At 40.2% G+C, this 26,544-nt stretch overlaps 1 protein-coding gene across 3 annotated transcripts in view; it reads left to right on the forward strand.

Annotated features, from left to right (window-relative positions):
* The window catches only part of slco2b1 (solute carrier organic anion transporter family, member 2B1), a 37,025-nt gene extending 14,692 nt beyond the window's left edge, over positions 1-22,333 (forward strand). For 2 of the 3 annotated variants that reach the window (XM_034220683.1, XM_034220684.1), the window contains exons 6-15: positions 408-506; positions 3,849-3,979; positions 7,150-7,240; positions 7,898-8,062; positions 12,442-12,631; positions 13,354-13,498; positions 17,054-17,214; positions 19,249-19,313; positions 19,908-20,028; positions 20,935-22,333. In XM_034220683.1, coding sequence (XP_034076574.1) covers positions 408-506; positions 3,849-3,979; positions 7,150-7,240; positions 7,898-8,062; positions 12,442-12,631; positions 13,354-13,498; positions 17,054-17,214; positions 19,249-19,313; positions 19,908-20,028; positions 20,935-21,106 — 1,340 coding nt within the window. In that variant the 3' untranslated portion in view covers positions 21,107-22,333. The remainder of the gene's footprint in view (positions 1-407; positions 507-3,848; positions 3,980-7,149; positions 7,241-7,897; positions 8,063-12,441; positions 12,632-13,353; positions 13,499-17,053; positions 17,215-19,248; positions 19,314-19,907; positions 20,029-20,934) is intronic. The other variant, XM_034220685.1, reaches the window with a different exon arrangement.
* The last annotated feature ends 4,211 nt before the right edge of the window (positions 22,334-26,544 follow it).

Consider the following 26,544-nt stretch of genomic DNA (forward strand, 5'->3'; position numbering starts at 1 on the left):
AGGGGAAGTCTTCCTCAATGAGCCTGCCATTGGACCACAGCAACAGAACTGAGCTCCTGCAGGTTTCTGTTCACAGGCAGCTGTGAGCTGTTAGCTGTTAGCTCCCTGCAGAGTAACACCAGCCTGTGGCATCTGAAGCCTCCGCCTCCACAAACCAGTTTTTATTGTTTCCTGGAACAGGAGTAATGAAACCAGGAGACAATGGGCCCCTTTTAATAACATTATTGTTATGGGAACGTTAAAAAACGGTGTAATGTTAATAACTGAGATAGAAATGTGTATGTGTACAATGTGTAGTTCTTATCAGATGCAGAGTGAGTGGTTTTCCCCAAAATGTAACATATGGTAGAGTTGGATTTGAATCAGAAAAACTGAACATCCTGCACTTTGTTTTGGCTGTTTTGCAGGCATCCTGCTCGCTGTGACCTCCATCGGCCCGGCGTTCGGCTTCATCAGCGGCTCCTTGATGCTGCGCTTTTATGTCGACTTTGACAAGTTGTCCGAAGGTGAGGAGACGCAGCTCATTCATTACTCCTGTTTTCTCAAACGGAGGGGAGGACTTCCTGCTTGTGGAAATCACTTATACAGAAGTAAATCAGAGAGAAGTTAAAGAAGACACATATCTGATAGAGTTGAAGCTAAAATAACACATGAATGCTGATTTAATGTGACGTCCAGTAGCTATGAGAACACCCTGCATATCTTTCTGCAAGTCAGAATTATGAACACAACTTGTTGTCATAAAAGAGGAGGATCATTTAAAACCTCGTCAGGCGCTTTGCCAAGGATTAACGAAGTCGGTAGTTGAATGAAAACAAGCTAATTAATGGGGAGCCTTACTGTAGCCTATATCACGAATTACAAATGTGCATCGGGGTTTCTTCAATCTGTTCAGGTACCATACCGTAAGACACTTGCAGTAGATGAGGAAGAACTTCCCCAAAAACAAAAATCCTCCGATGTTTTTGTGTTCTAAAGAGACCGAACAAACCCCCCACTTGAGTTTCAGAGAGTCAGCACTTCACAGCGTCTATGGGCCTGCTTTCACATCTGCTCGTATTTCGGGAATGAGTTTCAGGACGTGACAGTTTGTTGAAGTCGGAGCTCCGGAGGTTTCACGCGTCTCTGGTTAACTGAGCTGCAGTTTCTTTTGTGCGTTGTTCAAACAAAAACCTTGTTCCTAATCATGTGTGCACACATATCCAGTCAGTGTGTGTTGGGCCTGTGTGCGTGTATGCAGGCATGTGTAATGTGTATTTTTAGCGGGACGTGATTGTGTGTGTAGGAAATGTTTTCACATTTGAAACTCTTTGTTGACTGTGTGCGTGTGTGCTTGTGTATATAGCTTTGTGAGGACCTGGATCTTGTAAAGTGAGGACATGCCTCGTCTTTATTCCTGCAAATGGCTTTTAGATGATAAATATTGACCTTATTAAATTACCTCAGTGTTATTTTAGTGAAGATTTTTAAAGATTAGAGTAAATGTCATTTTAATGCATGCTGTAGTAACGGTCCTCACAAGTATACACGTATAAACATTTGTGTGTGATCATGCCTGTGTGTCCATAAAGAGTTTTGAGATTATTTGTATGGCAGCAGGCCTTGGTTCTGTATTGTTGACGTGACGTCATTTTATTGGCTCATGTTGAACTTTACTGCAGAAGTCCGACTTGGCAAGAACTGAAAAATACTTTTCACTGTAACAAATAAATTTGACACGTTATTAAAAACAAACATCAATTTATTTTGAAGTGTTCAAAGTCTGTTGTACTTTCTATTTCTAAGGCCAAAGCAGTTTCACAAAAGATCTTCAAGTTTAAAGAGTCCTCTCCTGCTGATGTTCAGGTGTATATCAGTATGTAGTGTCTCTACTTTAAAGAGTCCTCTCCTGCTGATGTTCAGGTGTATATCAGTATGTAGTGTCTCTATTTTAAAGAGTCCTCTCCTGCTGATGTTCAGGTGTATATCAGAATGTAGTGTCTCTACTTTAAAGAGTCCTCTCCTGCTGATGTTCAGGTGTATATCAGTATGTAGTGTCTCTACTTTAAAGAGTCCTCTCCTGTTGATGTTCAGGTGTATATCAGTATGTAGAGTCTCTACTTTAAAGAGTCCTCTCCTGCTGATGTTCAGGTGTATATCAGTATGTAGAGTCTCTACTTTAAAGAGTCCTCTCCTGCTGATGTTCAGGTGTATATCAGTATGTAGTATCTCTACTTTAAAGAGTCCTCTCCTGCTGATGTTCAGGTGTATATCAGTATGTAGTGTCCTCTACTTTAAAGAGTCCTCTCCTGCTGATGTTCAGGTGTATATCAGTAGGTAGTGTCTCTACTTTAAAGAGTCCTCTCCTGCTGATGTTCAGGTGTATATCAGTATGTAGTGTCTCTACTTTAAAGAGTCCTCTCCTGCTGATGTTCAGGTGTATATCAGTATGTAGTATCTCTACTTTAAAGAGTCCTCTCCTGCTGATGTTCAGGTGTATATCAGTATGTAGTGTCTCTACTTTAAAGAGTCCTCTCCTGCTGATGTTCAGGTGTATATCAGTATGTAGTGTCTCTACTTTAAAGAGTGCTCTCCTGCTGATGTTCAGGTGTATATCAGTATGTAGTGTCTCTACTTTAAAGAGTCCTCTCCTGCTGATGTTCAGGTGTATATCAGTATGGAGTGTCTCTACTTTAAAGAGTCCTCCTGCTGATGTTCAGGTGTATATCAGTATGTAGAGTCTCTACTTTAAAGAGTGCTCTCCTGCTGATGTTCAGGTGTATATCAGTATGTAGTGTCTCTACTTTAAAGAGTCCTCTCCTGCTGATGTTCAGGTGTATATCAGCTATGTAGTGTCTCTACTTTAAAGAGTCCTCTCCTGCTGATGTTCAGGTGTATATCAGTATGTAGTGTCTCTACTTTAAAGAGTCCTCTCCTGCTGATGTTCAGGTGTATATCAGTCTGTAGAGTCTCTACTTTAAAGAGTCCTCTCCTGTGATGTTCAGGTGTATATCAGTATGTAGTGTCTCTACTTTAAAGAGTCCTCTCCTGCTGATGTTCGAGGTGTATATCAGTATGTAGATGTCTCTACTTTAAAGAGTCCTCTCCTGCTGATGTTCAGGTGTACATCAGTTAGTAGTTCTCTACTTTAAGAGTCCTCTCCTGTGATGTTCAGGTGGTGTACTATGATGTAGTGTCTCTACTTGTAAAGGAGTCCTCTCCTGCTGATGTTCAGGTGTATATCAGTAGTTAGTGTCTCTACTTTAAAGAGTCCTCTCCTGCTGATGTTCAGGTGTATATCAGTATGTAGTGTCTCTACTTTAAAGAGTCCTCTCCTGCTGATGTTCAGAGGTGTATATCAGTATGTAGTGTATTTACTTTAAATATTCTTTCCACCCTCTGTCTGAAACCAGAGCCCAGTGTGCTCTGATTGGTTAGCTGGCCGGCCATGTTGTGATTGCTCAACCGCTTAGAGATGTCCAGAGTTATATTTATTGTATTGACATTGAGCATCAAACTTCACATGATGTTGTAATAGTACAAAGTGCTCCCAGCCACTCCTCAACAGGTCCAACAGCACTGAGTCATCTGCAACTTCACTTTTATATTTCCTTCTTGCACAACACCTTTTCAAAATCATTCAAAATGTTAAGCTGATGAGATCTGGTAATAAATGTAGTCTTTGGGCACATAGGGCTAATATATGTTGTTATATTGTAAGAAACAACATCATAAATTGATTATATGCATGAAATGTGAAACATAAGTAAGAGGAATGAACGTGAAAAGGGAGTCTCCTCCAGGGACTGTTGTCATAACAACAGTTCAGTTTGTGTTTCAAACTGAGTCTTCTTCCTCTTGTTATCCAGAGCAGATCCAGTTGGAACATGAGGATCTTCGCTGGGTCGGCGCCTGGTGGCTCGGCTTCCTCGTGGCGTCCGGCCTCCTCTTCCTCGCCGCGCTGCCGTACCTCTTCTTCCCCCGAAGCATCCCCAAAGAGGTGAGACAGGGAAGGAGTAATCACATACAGAGCATCACTAGTTCCTGAACAGTGTCCTTCACATGCTGATATCAAGAGAGGGAGTTACACAGTCACAAGATGGAGGAACAGAAAGCAGTATTCAATGTTGACTTCAGATTAGCTCCACGTCAGAAATGAGCATGCTTGATGTCTCTCTCCATAGAGGCTGAATCATCATGTTAATCACAGAGCTATCATCTGCCTCAAACAGTCCTGATGCTCTTCTAGGTAATCACACATCCTGTCATGTTCACAGCTACAGTTGATACCTTTGATAGCATGCTGCTCTCATGTTGGAGGAGGACACTCAGGATGTTCCCAACTCAGATAGACAACAAAAGGTTATTTAAGTTCGTTTGATAAAAACAAACAATAAGTGTCAGAATAATAAAGTTGAATCAAAGACAATCAGGATAAACAGGATGCAAAATATAAAAAGGGCTCATCTTAACAAGCTGCTACAGGAATGTCTCTGGCTCCGTCCCCAAAACAAAATGTAAGGGTTCACTCTGCTCATGTTCTATCAAACTCATGAGGTGAAGTATTGCTCAACATTGTTCCCATCTCAAATAACGTGACAGAAAACAGCCGACATTTTCATTTTCAAACACAAACACCTGATTGAAAGTCGTCCCCCCACATGCAGTATCTCTCCTTTAGACACAGCAATGAATGTGTTGGTACTGAAACTAGCCAAACATATTCAAGCTTTGTCCGTCCAACATATGAGCTGCATAATGTTTTGTGATGATGATGAAGTGGTATGCTTGCATGTTGCAGAATAGGGCCCCTTTAAATGAATGTGCAAACAAGTATTCCTCCCAGGAACCTAAAGCTGTCTGATTATCAACAACGCAGTGAGACTGTGGCTCTTTCCTTTAGGCAGAGACAGAGAAACGGTTTTTATTTAATAGCTAAATCCTCTAAATCATATTAATGTAAATATATCTCAGGGTTCTGTACTGCAACCACCAGACCGGTATTATTAACAATCCAAAAAGTAATCATGAGTTTCAGCCCCTATGTGACCTGAATTTCACAATTTACAGGAAAAACATGTATTTTCTCCCAAATCTTCCAAACATGACCTCCTTTGCAAATGTTACTTCAGGTGATTCTTGGATTGTCTGCAGGCTGCTGCATGCTATACACACTCTCTCAGATCTATCAGATAACTGTCGCACTCCGCTCTGCAGACAGAGGTCTGATTAGATAACAACCTGAGAATTCTTCAAATGCTTTTTCACATATCTATTCGTCTGCTTTTGTCCCAGACGGCAGAATGAGGTTAACTTCATTTCATTTTACAAAACAATCGCTACAGGTGGATAGGGTACAAAATGTAACTAACAGATATCACCATGAAACTTCACCACTTCATTGCTGACATTAACAGCATTCTTTTTTATATTATACGTTTTCTGCCATATGTTTCAATATGCATATGAGGCGTTATTGAATGCTCACTTTTGGTGAGTTTAGGAGAAATCTGCCGACACAAGCAGTCCAATAAACTCCTGGATGTGGATTTTGAGGTTTTCATTCCACTGGTCTGACAATAAGACAAAGCTTGGCCTCACTCTGCTGTGAAGCTCTGGACTTTGGCAGCTTTCTGTTTGAACGCAGGGAGTCGTATCAGATATAATAAAAGGTTGAGCAACCTGCTGGCATCACGCCTTCATTTTTCGTTTAATGGTTTCTTTGTGTCGTGGCCAACACTCCTCCACAAACTCAAACAGAATCATCTGCAGTGCTGAACACCAAAAAACATCAGATAACTTCCATAAATCCATCATTTGGGTCAGAATGAGAAGAACAGTTTTCATAATGGAGTCAATATATATGTTATCTGTGCAACTTCAAGTACTCAGATAACACTCAAATACATTTCAAAGATATTTCAAGATTTTTCATTTCAGTTTCCAAAATCACTTTGTGGCATTCCGCTCTTTTTTCCAGAGAGACAAAACACAATTACAAAGAATTAAAACACACGATAGAACCATGAAAAGACCAAAAACACACGTAAAGACAAAGAAAACTACCACAGAAATACAGAGAACCCATTAGACACAGATAAACAATGAAGAAACGGATTACTTTGCTCAATGCTCTTATTTTGTTGAGGTCTTGGGGTCTGGTCTTTGGGGCTCGCTGATCCCACCTGACAGATGAACCCTAACCTTTGTTTGATCGTAAATCATCTGAGAGGCTCGGCTCTGTGTTTTATCAGAGGTTAAAAATCCAGCCGCAAACAGAAGAGAGGCCCACACACACATTCTCGTTTGGACCACCTTGTCAGGACCGCCGACCGACTGAGGTCCGACTCAAATGTAAATTCTGAGCGTGTGAATGTTTATCAGAAAAGCTTTTAGGCAACCCATCAACTAATTAAGTACTTGTTTCATGAGTAAGATGCTTTTAGTGATTGGTTTCTGTGCGGTGTTAATAACACACAACATTAGTGGAAACAAATATCAATATAATCATTTTAGGAAGTGTATTTCTTATTTTTAATCTGATTACATTTATTTTTTTCGGATATTATTGAAATATCCCTGATTGTGAACATTTAGAAAAATCCCCTTATCATTTAATTGAAGATATAAAGTGTACATGTTTGTCTTTATATAAAAGTAGCATTAAAAGTAGAATTTAAACTAGGGTTACTATTCAGAACTGAAGTTTGACACAAATATTAATTTATAATATTTGTAGGAAACGGACATCTTTTCCTCCAAGCTAACAAGTGGTTTTTTATGCATTAAAATAAATGTGTTTGCTATGTATTGACATATCCTCCACTGTAAACAATGTAGTAAACCACGTAACATATAGTATGCAGTTTTTAATATTCAGTCCTCTACAGTGGCAGTATTAACAAAACTAGCATTCTGAAAATTAACATGTGAGCCTTTAAGCAACCCATTTACTAAATAAATATCTGCTTCATGAGTAACCTGCTTTTACCAAAGTAACTACGATGTATTTCTGGGTATGCAGAGCTCATAACACAGACCACATTCTGCAGCATGCACATTTATCTGAAGTGTCATTTAGAGCTGTTCATGTAAGCCTTCAGCTGCAGACTCAGGGGCTTTTAAACCTGCCGGGAAATAACAAGACGTTCTGCTTCCATATTTGTGCAGGACGAGGACGAGGACGTGGAGTCGACGGCGGACTGCAAGCAGCAGCTTCAGCAGACTGACTCGGAAACGTCTCTCCTCCAGTTCCTCAAAAGTAAGACTCTTATTTCCCTTCTGCTTCCTGTCTGCAGCGCAGGCAACTGCAGGGCATGGAGCAGAGGTCACTGTGATGCTGGGCCATCAGCACTGAAGCAACAATGGGGGTTTTAAACCTTGTGCACTACTACTTCTATTCTATTTGTATTTACTTGCACATCTCAAAACATTCTCTTGCACTATTTATCTGTTTTATTTGTTCTGTGTCATATAGATATATATATATATATATATATATATATATATATATATATATATATATATATATATATATATTCATGTTGCTCTGTTGGAGGAGGACTTCAGTTTTGCATTGCCATATCTACACTGTAGCTGCTGAGCACACAGGCTTGAAACTACTGGGAATAGAAAACGGGTTAATATTCCTGCTAGTATTGGCCTTTTATGTGTGCATATGTACAAATGTGTCTGATTGTGTATATATATGTATATCCATATTTGTATACATATTTTTATATATATTTGTATTCCTCAGGATTGTGGGAAACGGTATTTCGATCTCTGTCTGTACACACAAACTGAAAGATTGACAATAAAGTTGGCTTTGACTTTCATGGCTAAACCTGTCTATCATCATCATCATCATCACCACCTCCCTCCCTCCCTCCCTCCCTCCCTCCCCTCCGTTCCTCAGGTTTCCCTCGTATCGCCCTGCGGACGCTGCGCAGCCCCATCTACCTGCTGGTGGTTCTGGCTCAGGTGAACCTGGCGGCGCTGCTGGCCGGCCTCGCCACCTTCATGTCCAAATTCATCGAGAGACAATTCACCCAGACCGTCTCCTTCTCCGTCATGATGATAGGTGAGAGAGCACACAGGTCTGCAGGCAGAGCTGGGAAGTACTGGAGTACAAATACTTTGTTACTGTACTGTACATCTTTCTGGTATCAGTACTTTACTCCAATACTTATTCTTCTGACGACTTTTTACTTTCTACTTCTTACATGTTGAACCCAAATACCTGTACTTTCTACTTCTCACATGTTGAACACAAATACCTGTACTTTCTACTTCTTACATGTTGAACCCAAATACCTGTACTTTCTACTTCTCACATGTTGAACCCAAATACCTGTACTTTCTACTTCTCACATGTTGAACCCAAATACATGTACTTTCTACTTCTCACATGTTGAACTCAAATACCTGTACTTTCTACTTCTTACATGTTGAACCCAAATACCTGTACTTTCTACTTCTCACATGTTGAACCCAAATACCTGTACTTTCTACTTCTCACATGTTGAACCCAAATACCTGTACTTTCTACTTCTTACATGTACTTTCTACTTCTCACATGTTGAACTCAAATACCTGTACTTTCTACTTCTCACATGTTGAACCCAAATACCTGTACTTTCTACTTCTTACATGTTGAACCCAAATACATGTACTTTCTACTTCTCACATGTTGAACTCAAATACCTGTACTTTCTACTTCTTACATGTTGAACCCAAATACCTGTACTTTCTACTTCTCACATGTTGAACACAAATACCTGTACTTTCTACTTCTTACATGTTGAACCCAAATACCTGTACTTTCTACTTCTCACATGTTGAACCCAAATACCTGTACTTTCTACTTCTTACATGTTGAACCCAAATACCTGTACTTTCTACTTCTCACATGTTGAACCCAAATACCTGTACTTTCTACTTCTTACATGTTGAACCCAAATACCTGTACTTTCTACTTCTTACATGTTGAACTCAAATACCTGTACTTTCTACTTCTTATATGTTGAACTCAAATACCTGTACTTTCTACTTCTTACATATTGAACCCAAATACCTGTACTTTCTACTTCTCACATGTTGAACACAAAGACCTGTACTTTCTACTTCTTACATGTTGAACTCAAATACCTGTACTTTCTACTTCTTACATGTTGAACTCAAATACCTGTACTTTCTACTTCTTACATGTTGAACACAAAGACCTGTACTTTCTACTTCTTACATGTTGAACTCAAATACCTGTACTTTCTACTTCTTACATGTTGAACACAAATACCTGTACTTTCTACTTCTTACATGTTGAACCCAAATACCTGTACTTTCTACTTCTTACATGTTGAACCCAAATACCTGTACTTTCTACTTCTCACATGTTGAACTCAAATACCTGTACTTTCTACTTCTCACATGTTGAACCCAAATACCTGTACTTTCTACTTCTTACATGTTGAACCCAAATACCTGTACTTTCTACTTCTTACATGTTGAACCCAAATACCTGTACTTTCTACTTCTTACATGTTGAACTCAAATACCTGTACTTTCTTACTTCTTACATGTGAACACAAATACCTGTACTTTCTACTTCTTACATGTTGAACACAAATACCTGTACTTTCTACTTCTTACATGTTGAACACAAATACCTGTACTTTCTACTTCTTACATGTTGAACTCAAATACCTGTACTTTCTACTTCTCAACATGTTGAACTCAAATACCTGTACTTTCTACTTCTTACATGTTGAACTCAAATACCTGTACTTTCTACTTCTTACATGTTGAACTCAAATACCTGTACTTTCTACTTCTTACATGTTGAACTCAAATACCTGTACTTTCTACTTCTTACATTGACTCAAATACCTGTACTTCTACTTCTACATGTTGAACTCAAATACCTGTACTTTCTACTTCTTCACATGTTGAACTCAAATACCTGTACTTTCTACTTCTTACATGTTGAACTCAAATACCTGTACTTTCTACTTCTTACATGTTGAACTCAAATACCTGTACTTTCTACTTCTCACATGTTGAACTCAAATACCTGTACTTTCTACTTCTTACATGTTGAACTCAAATACCTGTACTTTCTACTTCTTACATGTTTGAACTCAAATACCTGTACTTTCTACTTCTTACATGTTGAACTCAAATACCTGTACTTTCTACTTCTTACATGTTGAACTCAAATACCTGTACTTTCTACTTCTTACATGTTGAACTCAAATACCTGTACTTTCTACTTCTCACATGTTGAACTCAAATACCTGTACTTTCTACTTCTTACATGTTGAACTCAAATACCTGTACTTTCTACTTCTTACATGTTGAACTCAAATACCTGTACTTTCTACTTCTTACATGTTGAACTCAAATACCTGTACTTTCTACTTCTTACATGTTGAACTCAAATACCTGTACTTTCTACTTCTTACATGTTGAACTCAAATACCTGTACTTTCTACTTCTCACATGTTGAACTCAAATACCTGTACTTCTACTTCTTACATGTTGAACTCAAATACCTGTACTTTCTACTTCTTACATGTTGAACTCAAATACCTGTACTTTCTACTTCTTCACATGTTGAACTCAAATACCTGTACTTTCTACTTCTCACATGTTGAACTCAAATACCTGTACTTTCTACTTCTACATGTTGAACTCAAATACCTGTACTTTCTACTTCTCACATGTTGAACTCAAATACCTGTACTTTCTACTTCTTACATGTTGAACTCAAATACCTGTACTTTCTACTTCTTACATGTTGAACTCAAATACCTGTACTTTCTACTTCTTACATGTTGAACTCAAATACCTGTACTTTCTACTTCTTACATGTTGAACTCAAATACCTGTACTTTCTACTTCTCACATGTTGAACTCAAATACCTGTACTTTCTACTTCTTACATGTTGAACTCAAATACCTGTACTTTCTACTTCTCACATGTTGAACGCAAATACCTGTACTTTCTACTTCTTACATGTTGAACTCAAATACCTGTACTTTCTACTTCTTACATGTTGAACTCAAATACCTGTACTTTCTACTTCTCACATGTTGAACTCAAATACCTGTACTTTCTACTTCTCACATGTTGAACTCAAATACCAGTACTTTCTACTTCTTACATGTTGAACTCAAATACCTGTACTTTCTACTTCTTACATGTTGAACTCAAATACCAGTACTTTCTACTTCTTACATGTTGAACTCAAATACCTGTACTTTCTACTTCTTACATGTTGAACTCAAATACCTGTACTTTCTACTTCTCACATGTTGAACCCAAATACCTGTACTTTCTACTTCTCACATGTTGAACCCAAATACCTGTACTTTCTACTTCTCACATGTTGAACTCAAATACCTGTACTTTCTACTTCTTACATGTTGAACCCAAATACCTGTACTTTCTACTTCTTACATGTTGAACCCAAATACCTGTACTTTCTACTTCTCACATGTTGAACTCAAATACCTGTACTTTCTACTTCTTACATGTTGAACTCAAATACCTGTACTTTCTACTTCTTACATGTTGAACTCAAATACCTGTACTTTCTACTTCTTACATGTTGAACTCAAATACCTGTACTTTCTACTTCTCACATGTTGAACTCAAATACCTGTACTTTCTACTTCTCTCATTTCCCAAACAGCTGGTTCCTTTAGTCTGAATGTGTGTTTGATGCGTGATCATTATTCTTTAGAGTCATTGCGTGCCTATTGATTTGAACACGATCCGTGTATCCATCATTTCCTGGTCTTCTCTAAAGAAGAGGGACCAATGGAAACGTTGTCATGTTGCCGTTGTTCAGCATGGAAACATTCATTAGCTAACAATGACATTATTGTTCTATTGATATAAAGGGAGGTCAGGTACTCTTTAAAGCAGCTGCTAGTTATGGGTACGTTTTACTGAAGGACACTTCAAAGCCTCTTTACTTTGACTTGAGTAAAGAAGTTTAGTCAGTACTTCTACTTTCACCAGAGTATTTTTAAACACGAGTATCTGTACTTCTACTTGAGTAAAGGATGTGTGTACTTTTGCCATCTCTGTCTGCAGTCATCACACCAGTAAGAGCCACAAATATTACATTTCAGAGAAAGTTATTTGTTTGTATGACATCGGGAACCTTGAGGGGTGAAATTACCTCCTAAATTAGTTCCATAACTGTAATGTAATTAGTTCCCGGTCAGAGGTGAAACTGGTTTCCTTACAACATTATAATTACCATCCTCTTAAATGAGTTACCGATCAGTGGGGAAATAAGCTCCCTGTCTCTGGTCAAATGTGTTCCCTTACAAGGGTGAAATGAGTTGCTTGTACTACTACTACTATTTGGAGCATTGTAAAAACAGCCACGATTAAAGTTATATACAGTCAACTGAAATATGGAATGTGTGTCTTCTGGATTTCTTCAGGAGGAGTCTGCATCCCGCTGGCGGTGCTGGGAACCGTGCTCGGCGGCGTCCTGATGCGGAGGTTGAGTCTCTCGGTGGGCGGAGCCAGTAAACTCTGCACCGCGGCCATCTTCCTCTGCATCCTGTCCTCCATACCGCTGCTGTTCATTGGCTGCTCAACTCAGAAGGTCGCTGAGGTCTTTCCTCAAGGGTAGCTGCCTATTTTACCAACTAAATGGACCTACGTCTCAACCTAAATAAAACATATTTACCACCAACAGACACTTTTAAAGCTGAAAGGCGAATGATTTAAAATCTAAAAGGGAATTCAGAACTCAGAACTATTTTCACTGCTAACGGGGAACTTATTCATTTACAGAAAACAAACTTATTTCATAACTGACAGGGAATTTCCTTATTGAACGGGAATTGCAGTGCCCTAAAGGGAACTATTCCTCAGTAACAGGGATCTAATTGTCTCACTCTCAAGAAATTGTTTTCACTATTGAATTGAAACTAATTGCTGTTGTCAGAAAAGTAATTCCACCTCCAATAGGTAACCAATTCCACTTATGACAGGGAACTAATTACCCCATTGATAGCGGACTTAATTCACTATTGATTGGGAACTAATTCCAGCACTGAAAGGAAACTAATATCACGTTTTGCAAGAAACTAATTAGACTTTTGACAGGGAACTAATTTAACAATTGTAAGGTAAATTCACTGCTAACACAGAACTAAATTCACTTTTGACAGGGAACTAATTTCCCCCACTGATAACTAAGTAATTTCACGTTTTGTATCTACACACCCTAACACATTGTGTGTGTGTGTGTGTGTGTGTGTGTGTGTGTGTGTGTGTGTGTGTGTGTGTGTGTGTGTGTGTGTGTGTGTGTGTGTGTGTGTGTGTGTGTGTGTGTGTGTGGGCAGCAGTGCTGCGTTGTCGTGCAGCGCCGGCTGTAGGTGTCCGGCGGAGGCCTTTAACCCGGTCTGCGGTTCTGACGGCGTTGAGTTCAGGTCCCCCTGCCACGCCGGCTGCAGCAACGTACAGATTGACGCCAGCAACAAACCTACCGTAAGAACTACTATATAAACTTTGGGACCAATACAGCATTAACAATAATAACTGTGTGTAAATCAATCGTACTCGGTTGGAAATGTCTTCTTAACCCATAAGAGCCCACGGTGACACAGATAGATTACATTTAAATGTTCTGGAAGGTTCCTTATACAGCTTCATTTGACCTCATGCAGTCCCTAAGTGACACACCCTGAACAGTCTGGTGGGTCATGATCCAGGTCATGTGATTACATTTCAAAAGCTTGTTTTCTGTGGCTAAAGGTACGGTTCAAGCCGTTTAAGAATTATAATGCCTACATAACATGTCCTTTGTTACATTTAACCTGTTTTGAAAAAAAATATTGTACATATTGATATGAAACAAATAATATAAAGATCGCTGTGACCCTAACATTTCTCAGTAAATCTAGAGTGACATATGTGTCACAATTAGAAATATGATCTGCTCAGTTAATCTAGCTGATTCAATGATATTTAGTTAATATATTCTATACTTATCAGTTCAGAGAATGTTAAAACTAATTTAAACCAAAGCATCATCCTCATTAATTAAGTTATTAATAAGAATGACTTTACCTTTAACTCCCAATGTGACGTCTACAGTATGTCACTTTTCTAATAGTTGACACTAGTGGGGGTTACTTGTCAGAAATGTGATCTATGTGGTCTGGTTTACTCTAAATGATGTTCCCCATAATTTCCCCAAAAGTATAAATGGGTCGGGGTTCTTATGGGTTAAGGAAATAAACTATAATCTGTTCCTTTATCTCTTTCACTGTTACAGCCTGTTTCCCATTTGGTTTTCAGTTTGAATTCAAACATACTCCAATTCCCTGAACATCCATTTTCTGTGGGAAGGGTCTTGAGTGGGAGCAGACTGCATTATTAATCAAAGTGAAACAATAATGGAAGCCAAATAAAATCTCTCAGTGTAACCACAAGTTAGTGGAGGGACTGAAAGCAGCTGGAAGCTGTGGTAAAGTTCAGAGGAAACACGAGAGAGAAAGATATTCAGCGTTAACATTGCTGGCCCTTAAATCATTGAGCTTCCCCCTCAGGGAAGAAAGACACACTACAAGAACATCCCTGACACTTTCCAGATAATAGAACATTGTTGAACTCGTAAAAGTTTCCACCATTATAAAACCAGACAACATTTAACATTAACATACTATGTATATTTAGTTGCATACATTTGACCTTAAAGGTGACTCTAAATATAGAGTAATTGTTGCAAAGGTTGGATAAAGATTTCCTGTTTAAGTTTCCATACAAATTATAAATAATGGAAAGCCTAGAGTCTGCTAATCCGAAAGTGAAACGTTTTTTCCTAACAGTTTCATCTAGTTGGCATTCAATGTTGGCAATAATTCTACATTTTTAGGACAAGAAAATGAAAGTGAAATGTAGACTTAAAGTGATATTCCAGATGTGCAGGAAGTGATATAATATCCATATGTTGTTCTAAAACCTCTCAGGGTCAACAGTAGCACTTTACGGATTAAAGGATACTGATCGATCAGATCTGTTTTATTAGAGATAGTTACTGTGATGGTAACGTAGCTGGTTTTACTTTCACTCTGTCCTCCATCATGTTCCCTTGAGACTTTGCAGGGAACATTAAACACTCTTAGAGGGGGTTTGAGTAAATAGAGAGGAATGAAGGAAAGCAGACACATCCGAGAAATGATTGATCAGCAGCTGTGAGGAAATGCAGCGATACAGAAGGCGGTCACGACTTCAAAAACATCCACGCTTCTCTAAAGGAAGGATCTTTTTATTTATTTAAGATATAAAGAAACACAAAATACTTCATCATGGGACAGATTTTTACAACCAAGCCTTCTCAGGGAACTAATTGAATAGATAACAGGGGAATCATTGCTTTATGAATAAATATAACGCTAACAGGGAACTCATTTCAATATTGACATAGAAGCCATTTAAGCACTGTAAGGTGAGTCATTTTAGAAGTTTAGGGAACTAATGTAAATACTAACAGGGAACTTATTTTGGATTTTGAAAGTGAACTAATTTGACTATTGACAGGGATCATGCAGCCCCACTGACAGGAACACATTTGACAGGGATGTTATTTTACGAATGTAAGGGAACTAATTTCCCTATCGACGTGGAAGTACTTTTGGCAATATAAGGTTACTTAATACAATTTTGACTCAAAAATAATTTCACCATTCATATGGAACTCATTGAACTAGTGACAGGGAACTAATTATACTAATGAAAACAAATCAGAAAAAAAACGACTCAAAATAATGTTGAACTACTTCCCCATTAACAGGGAACTATGTTTACCTTCGTTAGGGAACTCATTTCATTAAAAATGAAATCGAATCATTTCATTACTTTTTTAGGGATCTTAGGGAACTAATTTCAGTGTTTACCGAGAAGCCATTTAAGCACTGTAAGGTGAGTCATTTTAGAAGTTTAGGGAACTAATGTAAATACTAACGAGGAACTTATTTGGGATTTTGAAAGGGAACTAATTTCACTATTGACAGGGATCATGCAGCCCCACTGACAGGGAACACATTTGACAGGTTATTTTACAAATGTAAGGGAACTAATTTCTCCATTGATTGGGAACTACTTTTGGAAATGTAAGGTTACTTAATACAATTTTGACAGGAAAATAATTTCACCATATGGAACTCATTGAACTAATGACAGGGAACTAATTATACTAATGACAATGAATCAGAAAAAAACTACTCAAAATAATGTTGAACTACTTCCCCCAGTAATAGGGAACTATATTTACCTTCGTTAGGGAACTCATTTCATTATTAAAAAGGATTCATTTCATAACTTTTTAGGGATCTCAGGGAACTAATTTCAGTATTTACAGAGAAGCAATTTAAGCACTGTAAGGTGACTCATTTGAGAAGTTTAGGGAACTAATGTAAATACTAACAGGGAACTTATTTGGGATTTTGAAAGGGAACTAATTTCACTATTGACAGGGATCATGCAGCCCCACTGACAGGGAACACATTTGACAGGTTATCTTACAAATGTAAGGGAACTACTTTCACCATTGACTGGGAACTACTTTCGGCAATATAAGGTTGCGTAATTCAATGTTGACTGTCTGTAATGACCCACACAGCCTGTAGGGGGCGCTGTCTCACCCCGGTTATCAGAATCAGGTTTATTACCAGGTATGTTGACACGTACGAGGAATTTGACTCCATGTCATCGTGCATACATAAAAGTAAAACAAACATTTTAAAACAATGATAGAGAACTAATTTAATGAAGGGATTAATTTCTTTACTTTTTAAGGGATCTCAGGGAACTAATTTCAGTATTTAACTGGAATTAATTTTTCCACTTTCAGGGAACTAAATCGATATTTATCTGGGAACTAATGTCACCACTGTCACGGAGCTAATCGTGCACTTTTAAATATCCTAATCTCTCCAGAGGACAGATGACGACCTGTTTTTGTTATTTATTTATTGTGTCTGTAATGATCCCCACAGCCTGTAGGGGGCGCTGTCTCACCCCGGTTATATGTGTCTGTAGAACTACACTGAGTGTGGGTGTGTCGGGGGTCTCGGCGTCGCCTCTCCGGGGACTTGTGGCAGTGGATGCTCAAACCTCCTGCTCCCCTTCGTGGCTCTGCTGGGCGTCACCAGCTTCATCGCCTCCTTCTCCCAGACGCCCTCCGTCATGATGATCCTCAGGTAGGAAAGCACGAGGATCAAAATGCATCTGGGCTATCATCCTGCAGGAGCATACAAAGACACCATCAGTACATCTACATTTGGTTACTATAACCATTAATGAACACACAGTTAGAAATACACTAGATTTAACGTGTTTAGTCTGTAAATATGCACATTGCATTTTATCTCGATGCACTGTCATCGCTAATACCTCTGCTTTTACCACTCTTATTTATTTATTTGTGTCTATTTTTTACAGCAGTGAGAGTTTCCAAGGACATTTCATTGTACTTTGTATATAAGATATATTCTATTCTATTTAAGAAAACCGAGTGCAGCAAATGCGTTAAAATATTGAGGGAACTTAATCAAATGTTCACAGCTTCGTTGTACGTATACAATATGTAATATAAAGTACTGGGGAAATATGCCCCTGTTAAGCTGATTTTTATTAAATCGCGCTAGGTATTTTTCGAGGCAGTCGAGTCCCTTCATTGAAAACACTCCTTCAATCATCATAAGTTTAGCATTGTAAAGAAAACCTGACGAACTTTGCTTCACCCAAATTACAAAATGTATTCTCCTTGTAAATATGTTTTAATACCAACCTCAATATCCAGAGAGGAGCAGCAGCTCTCTGTGGAATAATTATCGTTGGTTAAAAAAAAAGCAGAAATGTGAAACTAAATAGCGTCTGATATGCACATATGACTCTAAATGATGTTAAACATTACAACACTCATGTGATTTGAAGATACCTCGAACAAGAGCTGCAAAGCATTCAAATGCATTCCACGCGGAGGTCCAACAGCAGCTGGAACCCTTTGAGAAAACAGAACAAGTCTTTTGGATTATATGGAAATGTTTAGAGGGTCAGAAAGGGGGGGGGGGTTGTTGTTTAAAAGCAGACTTGTATTTCCCTAAGCTGCTGCCTCACCTGGTCCTCATCAGAGAATCTGGCACTGATGGAGAAAGCAGCTGCCAGGATCCGAACTCTGAGCCTCACGGTTTACCGTTCAGGACAATTCAGAGAGTTAGAAATATAAAGATTAGACGGTCAGACTGAAAGGAAAACACTCTAAAAACAAGAGTTGACAGCAGCAGGAGATGAGCTGAGATCCCATCAACAGAAAATGAACCAATTACTCTGATATTTAACACAAAACATCTGCTAATGAACACAGAACGACTACAAAGTCACACGAAAACCAAAAAAAGCATGTTCTGTTTACTCCAAGGTTTGCAGTAGCGTTGGATCTCCACATTAGTTGAATGATTTTGTAAACCTTGAGGCTCATCGTTCCAGTTTTGGTTTATCTGAATGGTCACACTGGTTTCAGCAGGGTCCATTTTACCGTTCAGGACAATTCAGAGTCCATTAATATAAGAGTAATAAGAGTTTAGACCAGGGGTTCTCAAAGTGCGGCCCGCGGGCCAATGGCGGCCCTCGGAAATGTTTCTGGCGGCCCGCGATAGTTAATGTGACACGCTGAAATGCATGCGTTATGTTTTAATCCTCCATGGTTGTATCTAGTAAGAATTAGAATGGAACTTAAGAATGGTAAAACTGCGCCCCCTGGGTTGTCATTCCTAAATTATGAATGACAGCTTGTGGAAAGTTTGCTAGACTACTGGTTGCATGGCAACTAGGCATCTCGCGAGTTGCGGTAATTGGTTGATACAATAAAGAAAGGATTTGTTTTGGAATTATTTTGTGTTCCGTTTTTTCTTGGGCGGCCCTCAATCCAATATTGGGTACCTACATTGGCCCTCACTCATCACAACTTTGAGAACCCCGGCTTTAGACGGTCAGACTGAAGGGAAAATGACTCGAGTTGACAGAATGTTGAGATCACATCAACAGAAAATGTTACTCTGATATCTTCCTGCAAAGAGACACAAAACAGATGCTAATGAACAAAGGGACTCAAAAACCACAGATATAACAACACCACAACAATTAAGGAAACCATAGCGTGACGCCCACAGGAAGTACCCACTCATTTCCTCACACTGATGTTACCACTTGTTTGTCACGCTGTGTCTCTGCAGGACGGTGCCTGCGGAGGACAAGTCGTTCGCAGTGGGGGTGCAGTACATGCTGTTCAGAGTGCTCGGTGAGTAATGACTTCCTCTGCACTTTGAGCAAGGCACACACCAGGTCTGAGGTTAAACTCTGAGACCTTCATTCACTGACCTCAGATCTGTCAATACAGCAGCGTATGCATTTAAAACATGTTCATAATGAGAGGGAAATCTTTGTATTAGTGCTAATAAAAAAACAATTTCAGCTTTGCTTTATATGGACAGATAAATGACTATAATACAAATTCTGGTGGAGGCAAGATATTTAGGAGAGATGCTTATTTCTTTAGATTTCTGAACATATGGACATAGTTTGAACCGTCTATAAGGAAAGAAATAACCCTTCATTATAGACTTTAAAAATATAGAGCTCACTAAATATTTTAAATGATATAACTGTCATAGTTAGTGTGATATCTCCTGTATAGATAGATGTTAATACATATATAACTTTTATGGTGTGTGTGTGTGTGTGTGTGTGTGTGTGTGTGTGTGTGTGTGTGTGTGTGTGTGTGTGTGTGTGTGTGTGTGTGTGTGTGTGTGTGTGTGTGTGTGTGTGTGTGTGTGTGTGTGTGTGTGTGTGTGTGTGTGTGTGTGTGTGTGTGTGTGTGTGTGTGTGTGTGTAGCGTTCATGCCCGGCCCGGTGTTGTACGGCAGCGTCATCGACAGTACCTGCATCTCGTGGGGCAGGAAGTGTGACAAGAAGACTTCCTGTCAGTACTACGACCTGGACCACTTCAGGCAGAGGTCAGCAACATTTCTATTATATTTTTTCTATATTTACATTTTCTAGATTAATTTTTTCATCATAAATCTTTTTAATTTTTTTTTATTTTATACAAATATTTTAATTAAAAAAAAATGTACATTTATATTTCTTTATATATTTTTCATTTTTTTATAACAATTGTTTGGTTTACATTTTTTATAATTTAATTTATTTTTTATTTTGTGAAGCCATGATATGACAGGTGAGACGTGGGTGTGTACTTAGTGAGCAGCACACTTCCAGCAAGTTTCATGAAAAATGGTGCAATAGTTTGATCCTGGTGACGAACCCTAAACACACCTCAGAACTCCTCGGAGGAGGAAGCGTTTCCTCAGCAGCTCGGTCCGGCAGATTCTTGAGGTTTCCTCTAGAGGCTGGAGTCCTGGCTCAGATCTGCTAACACATCGGTTCTTCCTTAGTCTCTGCTTCACACTTCCACCAAGTTTGATTCAAATAAGTCCAGTAGTTTTTCAATAATCAGGCTTTTTAAAACCAAAGTTTTAAAATGTTTTTACATCGTGTTTGAGAGTTTTCAGTCCGGCTACAAGTATGGTTTTATTGTCTCGTGCTTTTACATTTGTTTTGTCTAAATGTATTTATGCTGCTTTTTGCTATATATTTATTGATGTACTTTAGTTTTTAAATGTGCTATATAAATAAAGTTGGATTGGATAAACCTTCATTAGACAGGTCACCGAACGACACAATCTTTGACCCTGTGTGTGTGTGTGTGTGTGTGTGTGTGTGTGTGTGTGTGTGTGTGTGTGTGTGTGTGTGTGTGTGTGTGTGTGTGTGTGTGTGTGTGTGTGTGTGTGTGTGTGTGTGTGTGTGTGTGTGTGTGTGTGTGTGTGTGTGTGTGTGTGTGTGTGTGTGTGTGTGTGTAGGTTTCTGGGTCTGCAGGTGGTCTTTGTGTGCGGCGCGCTGCTCTGCTTCCTGCTGACCATGGTGGTCCTGCGCCGGAGGGCCGGGCAGCTGAAGACGGAGGGTGACGGAGTGAAGGGAGCGTATGCGATGGTGAGCGCTTCGTCTAAAGAGAAGGAGGGCATCAAAACCTGAAGACACAGCGAGAGGAAGCAGGGACATAAAGACGCTGAACGAAGCAGAACAAGAGTTCAGAGAGAATGCTAGCGGTGAAGCTGCTACGCTAACTAACTGCAGCTCATGTAAAGGATCTGTCGGCCTGTATAATCAGACTCTCTCATGTTGTGTTGTTTCACTAACGCTCACGCTCCAGTGGATGTACATAAGCTGATCAATGTATTGGGACAAAGACGATGTATTAACCTCCCGCTCGTTGTACTCACGGATATAATCTCTTTATATTCGCTTTTCTGGGTTTTCAAGTTCAGCTTTTAGTTTATTTTAACTCCTCCAAGACTCAAGTTACTTCAGTCGGGCTCTTGGTGTTGAGGCGGTTGCACCAAACTTGTCTAAGCCACCATAAAGAAAGCAGCGCCCTCACTGGAGGCTCGGCCATTCAGTCTCAGTGCTGGATGCTAGCCGCTGTTATAGCATCGCTGTGAAGCTAGCCGTGCTAACCCTGCAGAGTCTCCATCTGGAGCTCTTACACAATGACTTGCTTCTGACAGCTCCCAAAAAGATGCCGCATATTTTTTTAAACAGTCAATGTTTCTGTAAATATTTGTTTGTATACGAAATGAAACGTCATAAGGGTATTTCTTTCTACATGGCTGTGTGCAGGCGACTCGGTTCAGAAAGCTTGTTTACATCAAATTAGTGTGATAAACATGAACCCTCTGTCTGTGAAAGAAGACACACGTGGAAGCACTCTCACTCTCACTCTCACTCTCACTGTCACTGTCACTCTCACTCTCACTCTCACTCTCACTCTCACTCTCACTCTCACTCTCACTCTCACTCTCACTCTCACTGTCACTGTCACTCTCACTCTCACTCTCACTCTCACTCTCACTCTCACTCTCACTGTCACTCTCACTCTCACTCTCACTCTCACTCTCACTCTCACTCTCACTCTCACTGTCACGCTCACTCTCACTGTCACATTGATGTGATTCTTCAACTGTCCTTATTTTAGTCAAAACTTGTATTTTTGTATTTTTTTCATTGGACATTGAAGCATGCATAGATTTTAGTTTAGTCATTTTATAAATATATAATAACTGTTGATTTCTCAGAGTGTATGTCTGGTTTTAATCTGCTCCACTTCTAAACTCTGAAATTCACTTTCAAAGCTATTTTTTTATTAATCTAAAGCTGTGAAAAATGTTGTCTGAGGGATTTTTAATAAACTTAAAAACATTGTGTGGCCCCCGTGCATTCACTCCAAGGCCCCCAGCTCTATGTCCGATAGATAAGCAGAGTATCTCCGTGCATTCACTCCAAGGCCCCCAGCTCTATGTCCTATAGATGAGCAGAGTATCTCCGTGCAGTCACTCTGAGGCCCCCAGCTCTATGTCCTATAGATGAGCAGTCACTCTGAGGCCCCCAGCTCTATGTCCTATAGATGAGCAGTCACTCTGAGGCCCCCAGCTCTATGTCCTATAGATGAGCAGTCACTCTGAGGCCCCCAGCTCTATGTCCTATAGATGAGCAGTCACTCTGAGGCCCCCAGCTCTATGTCCTATAGATGAGCAGTCACTCTGAGGCCCCCCAGCTCTATGTCCTATAGATGAGCAGTCACTCTGAGGCCCCCAGCTCTATGTCCTATAGATGAGCAGTCACTCTGAGGCCCCCAGCTCTATGTCCTATAGACGAGCAGTCACTCTGAGGCCCCCAGCTCTATGTCCTATAGATGAGCAGTCACTCTGAGGCCCCCAGCTCTATGTCCTATAGATGAGCAGTCACTCTGAGGCCCCCAGCTCTATGTCCTATAGATGAGCAGAGTATCTCCGTGCAGTCACTCTGAGGCCCCCAGCTCTATGTCCTATAGATGAGCAGAGTATCTCCGTGCAGTCACTCTGAGGCCCCCAGCTCTATGTCCTATAGATGAGCAGTCACTCTGAGGCCCCCAGCTCTATGTCCTATAGATGAGCAGTCACTCTGAGGCCCCCAGCTCTATGTCCTATAGATGAGCAGTCACTCTGAGGCCCCCAGCTCTATGTCCTATAGATGAGCAGTCACTCTGAGGCCCCCCAGCTCTATGTCCGATAGATGAGCAGTCACTCTGAGGCCCCCAGCTCTATGTCCTATAGATGAGCAGTCACTCTGAGGCCCCCCAGCTCTATGTCCTATAGATGAGCAGTCACTCTGAGGCCCCCAGCTCTATGTCCTATAGATGAGCAGTCACTCTGAGGCCCCCAGCTCTATGTCCTATAGATGAGCAGTCACTCTGAGGCCCCCAGCTCTATGTCCTATAGATGAGCAGTCACTCTGAGGCCCCCAGCTCTATGTCCTATAGATGAGCAGTCACTCTGAGGCCCCCCCAGCTCTATGTCCTATAGATGAGCAGTCACTCTGAGGCCCCAGCTCTATGTCCGATAGATGAGCAGTCACTCTGAGGCCCCCAGCTCTATGTCCTATAGATGAGCAGTCACTCTGAGGCCCCCAGCTCTATGTCCTATAGATGAGCAGTCACTCCGAGGCCCCCAGCTCTATGTCCTATAGATGAGCAGTCACTCCGAGGCCCCCAGCTCTATGTCCTATAGATGAGCAGAGTATCTCCGTGCAGTCACTCTGAGGCCCCCAGCTCTATGTCCGATAGATAAGCAGAGTATCTCCGTGCAGTCACTCCGAGGCCCCCAGCTCTATGTCCGATAGATAAGCAGAGTATCTCCGTGCAGTCACTCTGAGGCCCCCAGCTCTATGTCCGATAGATAAGCAGAGTATCTCCGTGCAGTCACTCTGAGGCCCCCAGCTCTATGTCCGATAGATAAGCAGGGTATCTCCGTGCAGTCACTCTGAGGCCCCCAGCTCTATGTCCGATAGATAAGCAGGGTATCTCCGTGCAGTCACTCTGAGGCCCCCAGCTCTATGTCCGATAGATGAGCAGAGTATCTCCGTGCAGTCACTCTGAGGCCCCCAGCTCTATGTCCGATAGATAAGCAGAGTATCTCCGTGCAGTCACTCTGAGGCCCCCAGCTCTATGTCCGATAGATAAGCAGAGTATCTCCGTGCAGTCACTCTGAGGCCCCCAGCTCTATGTCCGATAGATAAGCAGAGTATCTCCGTCATATAAAGGTACAATTCTCATACTTGTTATATCTGTTTTAACCGAATGGGGATACAGTATGTGCCCCGTGTGAGGCCATTGGAACAGCGTCTCCATGGAAACCTGTAAATCCTGGTCCGTTCATCATGACTCCGGTTAGCGGACATTTAGGTGCATCAACATCCAGACAACAACATGACCACTACCACACTCTTTTTAAAAACAATGTTCCCAAAATAACGCCTGTCCGTCAGCGGGGATAGGAATGAGGCTCTGGGGAAAACACGTTGCTCGTGTATTCGCACCTTTGCGGTACAGGTTGCTGAAGCTGCCCAATTGCTTTTGGTTGGTCAGTCTGAACTTTGGCTTTCTTCCATCAAATCTGAGCAAACACACTAAATCTGGCTTTCTTTAGAGGTCCTAAAATGCACTCATGATGTGTGTGTAAACATGTGCACACTCATGATGTGTGTGTAAACATGTGCACACTCATGATGTGTGTGTAAACATGTGCACACTCATGATGTGTGTGTAAACATGTGCACACTCATGATGTGTGTGTAAACATGTGCACACTCATGATGTGTGTAAACATGTGCACACTCATGATGTGTGTGTAAACATGTGCACACTCATGATGTGTGTGTAAACATGTGCACACTCATGATGTGTGTGTAAACATGTGCACACTCATGATGTGTGTGTAAACATGTGCACACTCATGATGTGTGTGTAAACATGTGCACACTCACTTCAAAACCCATGAAACATGCGCGCATTCCTGACACGCTCTGCACGAGTATAAATAGATTTGTATTATGTATTATTCCTAAGGATAAGTACCTCACACAACCCCACTTCAGACACTAAATACCTCTCAGTCCCCCTCTTACTTTCAGACTGAAAGATGTCCACGATTGTTGGATGCATTGCTGACTCGAGCCAACGTTTTCCTCATGCTCTAATCCTGACTGATTGCTTCATTGCTTTTACTTTCTCTTCAGATCCTAAGTCTTGAAACCGTCTCCAGAGACGGATCAATGATTGCATAACACCCTCCCTTTGTTGATATGAAACATTACTGATGCTCTCTGCACACACAGACAGGCTTCAGCGCATTGTTGCTGCAACAGTTTCGTTCTGCAGGCTCAAACATGTCAACGTCTCAGAAAATGATACTTCTTCTGAAGCTGAATTAAGTATTTCAAGGACTCTTGGATCAGCTGGAAAATGTATCAACCCAGGACAGGACAAAGCTACAAACATCTTCTCAAACACGATGCATTGGTGCAGATGTAGAGTATAACAAGGAGGTGAACTCTTCTACAGCAGAAACATGCCACATATTGCAGCATTTATATACATCTAGAAAACAGTTAGATGACTGGATTTATGGTTAAAAATGTGATGTTTTAAATCAAAAGAAACTCAAGAGAGTCTGAGAGCGGGCGATGCTTTTCTGATTGACTTTAATCTTAACTTAACAAATGCATTAAATACATAAAACAGTAAAGCACTAAATGGAGGACAATAAAGTAAAAAATAAATAACCCTGGATTATTGTGACGAAGGAATCAAACTTTATTTTTACTGCCTTTTTCAAACAAATCAAATCCATTTTAAAGTGAAAAACGAGGATGCTTAAAGTAGTAAAATGCAGTAAAGTAAAAAAAGAGAATAAAACCACAAATAAAATACAACACTTTAATAAAAGGGTTTAACTGTTAACAAATATGAATGTTTGTTGTCTGAGGTTTATTAGGGGCTCATCCTCCTGCAGACCCTCATCATCTCTATAAATAACATGTGCAGGGTTCAGTCTGAAGGTGTTTCATCAGAAAGACACTCAGCCGCTAAAAGAAGAAGTGAGCGTTTGCCCAGGAAGGTTCTTTATTTCATTCAAAGCTTTGTCTGGACACAGATGAACGAGGCAACCCATTATAAAGTATTTCAAGCTTTTAAACCCTTCTGATTACGTAGGAAATACTATTTGTATGTGTATGATAAAAGCTCTGGCATTTAGGGTAGAAAATGTGTTGACTCAATTAAAGTTTAAATATCTAAAATGTCCAAATGAGTGAATTTAAGTGGTGTTTGTCTCCCTCTGCTGGACACTGGATGTCAAACATCACAAATACCACCAAATTAAAAAGTTCTGCTTTTTCAACAGTCACATTAAAACAGTTACTAAGTCCACCTACTAGGGCTGTAACTGTTCACAGAGTTCACGGTTCGGTACGTACCTCGGTTTGGGGGTCACGGTTCGATACGGGTTCGGTACGGGTTCGGTACGGGTTCGGTACGGGTTCGGTACAACAAGAAAAAGGCAAAAAAAGTCCCAAATGCATAATTCCAGGTTTGTTGT

The sequence above is a fragment of the Gymnodraco acuticeps genome, unplaced genomic scaffold (assembly GCF_902827175.1).
Source record: "Gymnodraco acuticeps unplaced genomic scaffold, fGymAcu1.1, whole genome shotgun sequence".
NCBI lineage: Eukaryota > Metazoa > Chordata > Actinopteri > Perciformes > Bathydraconidae > Gymnodraco > Gymnodraco acuticeps.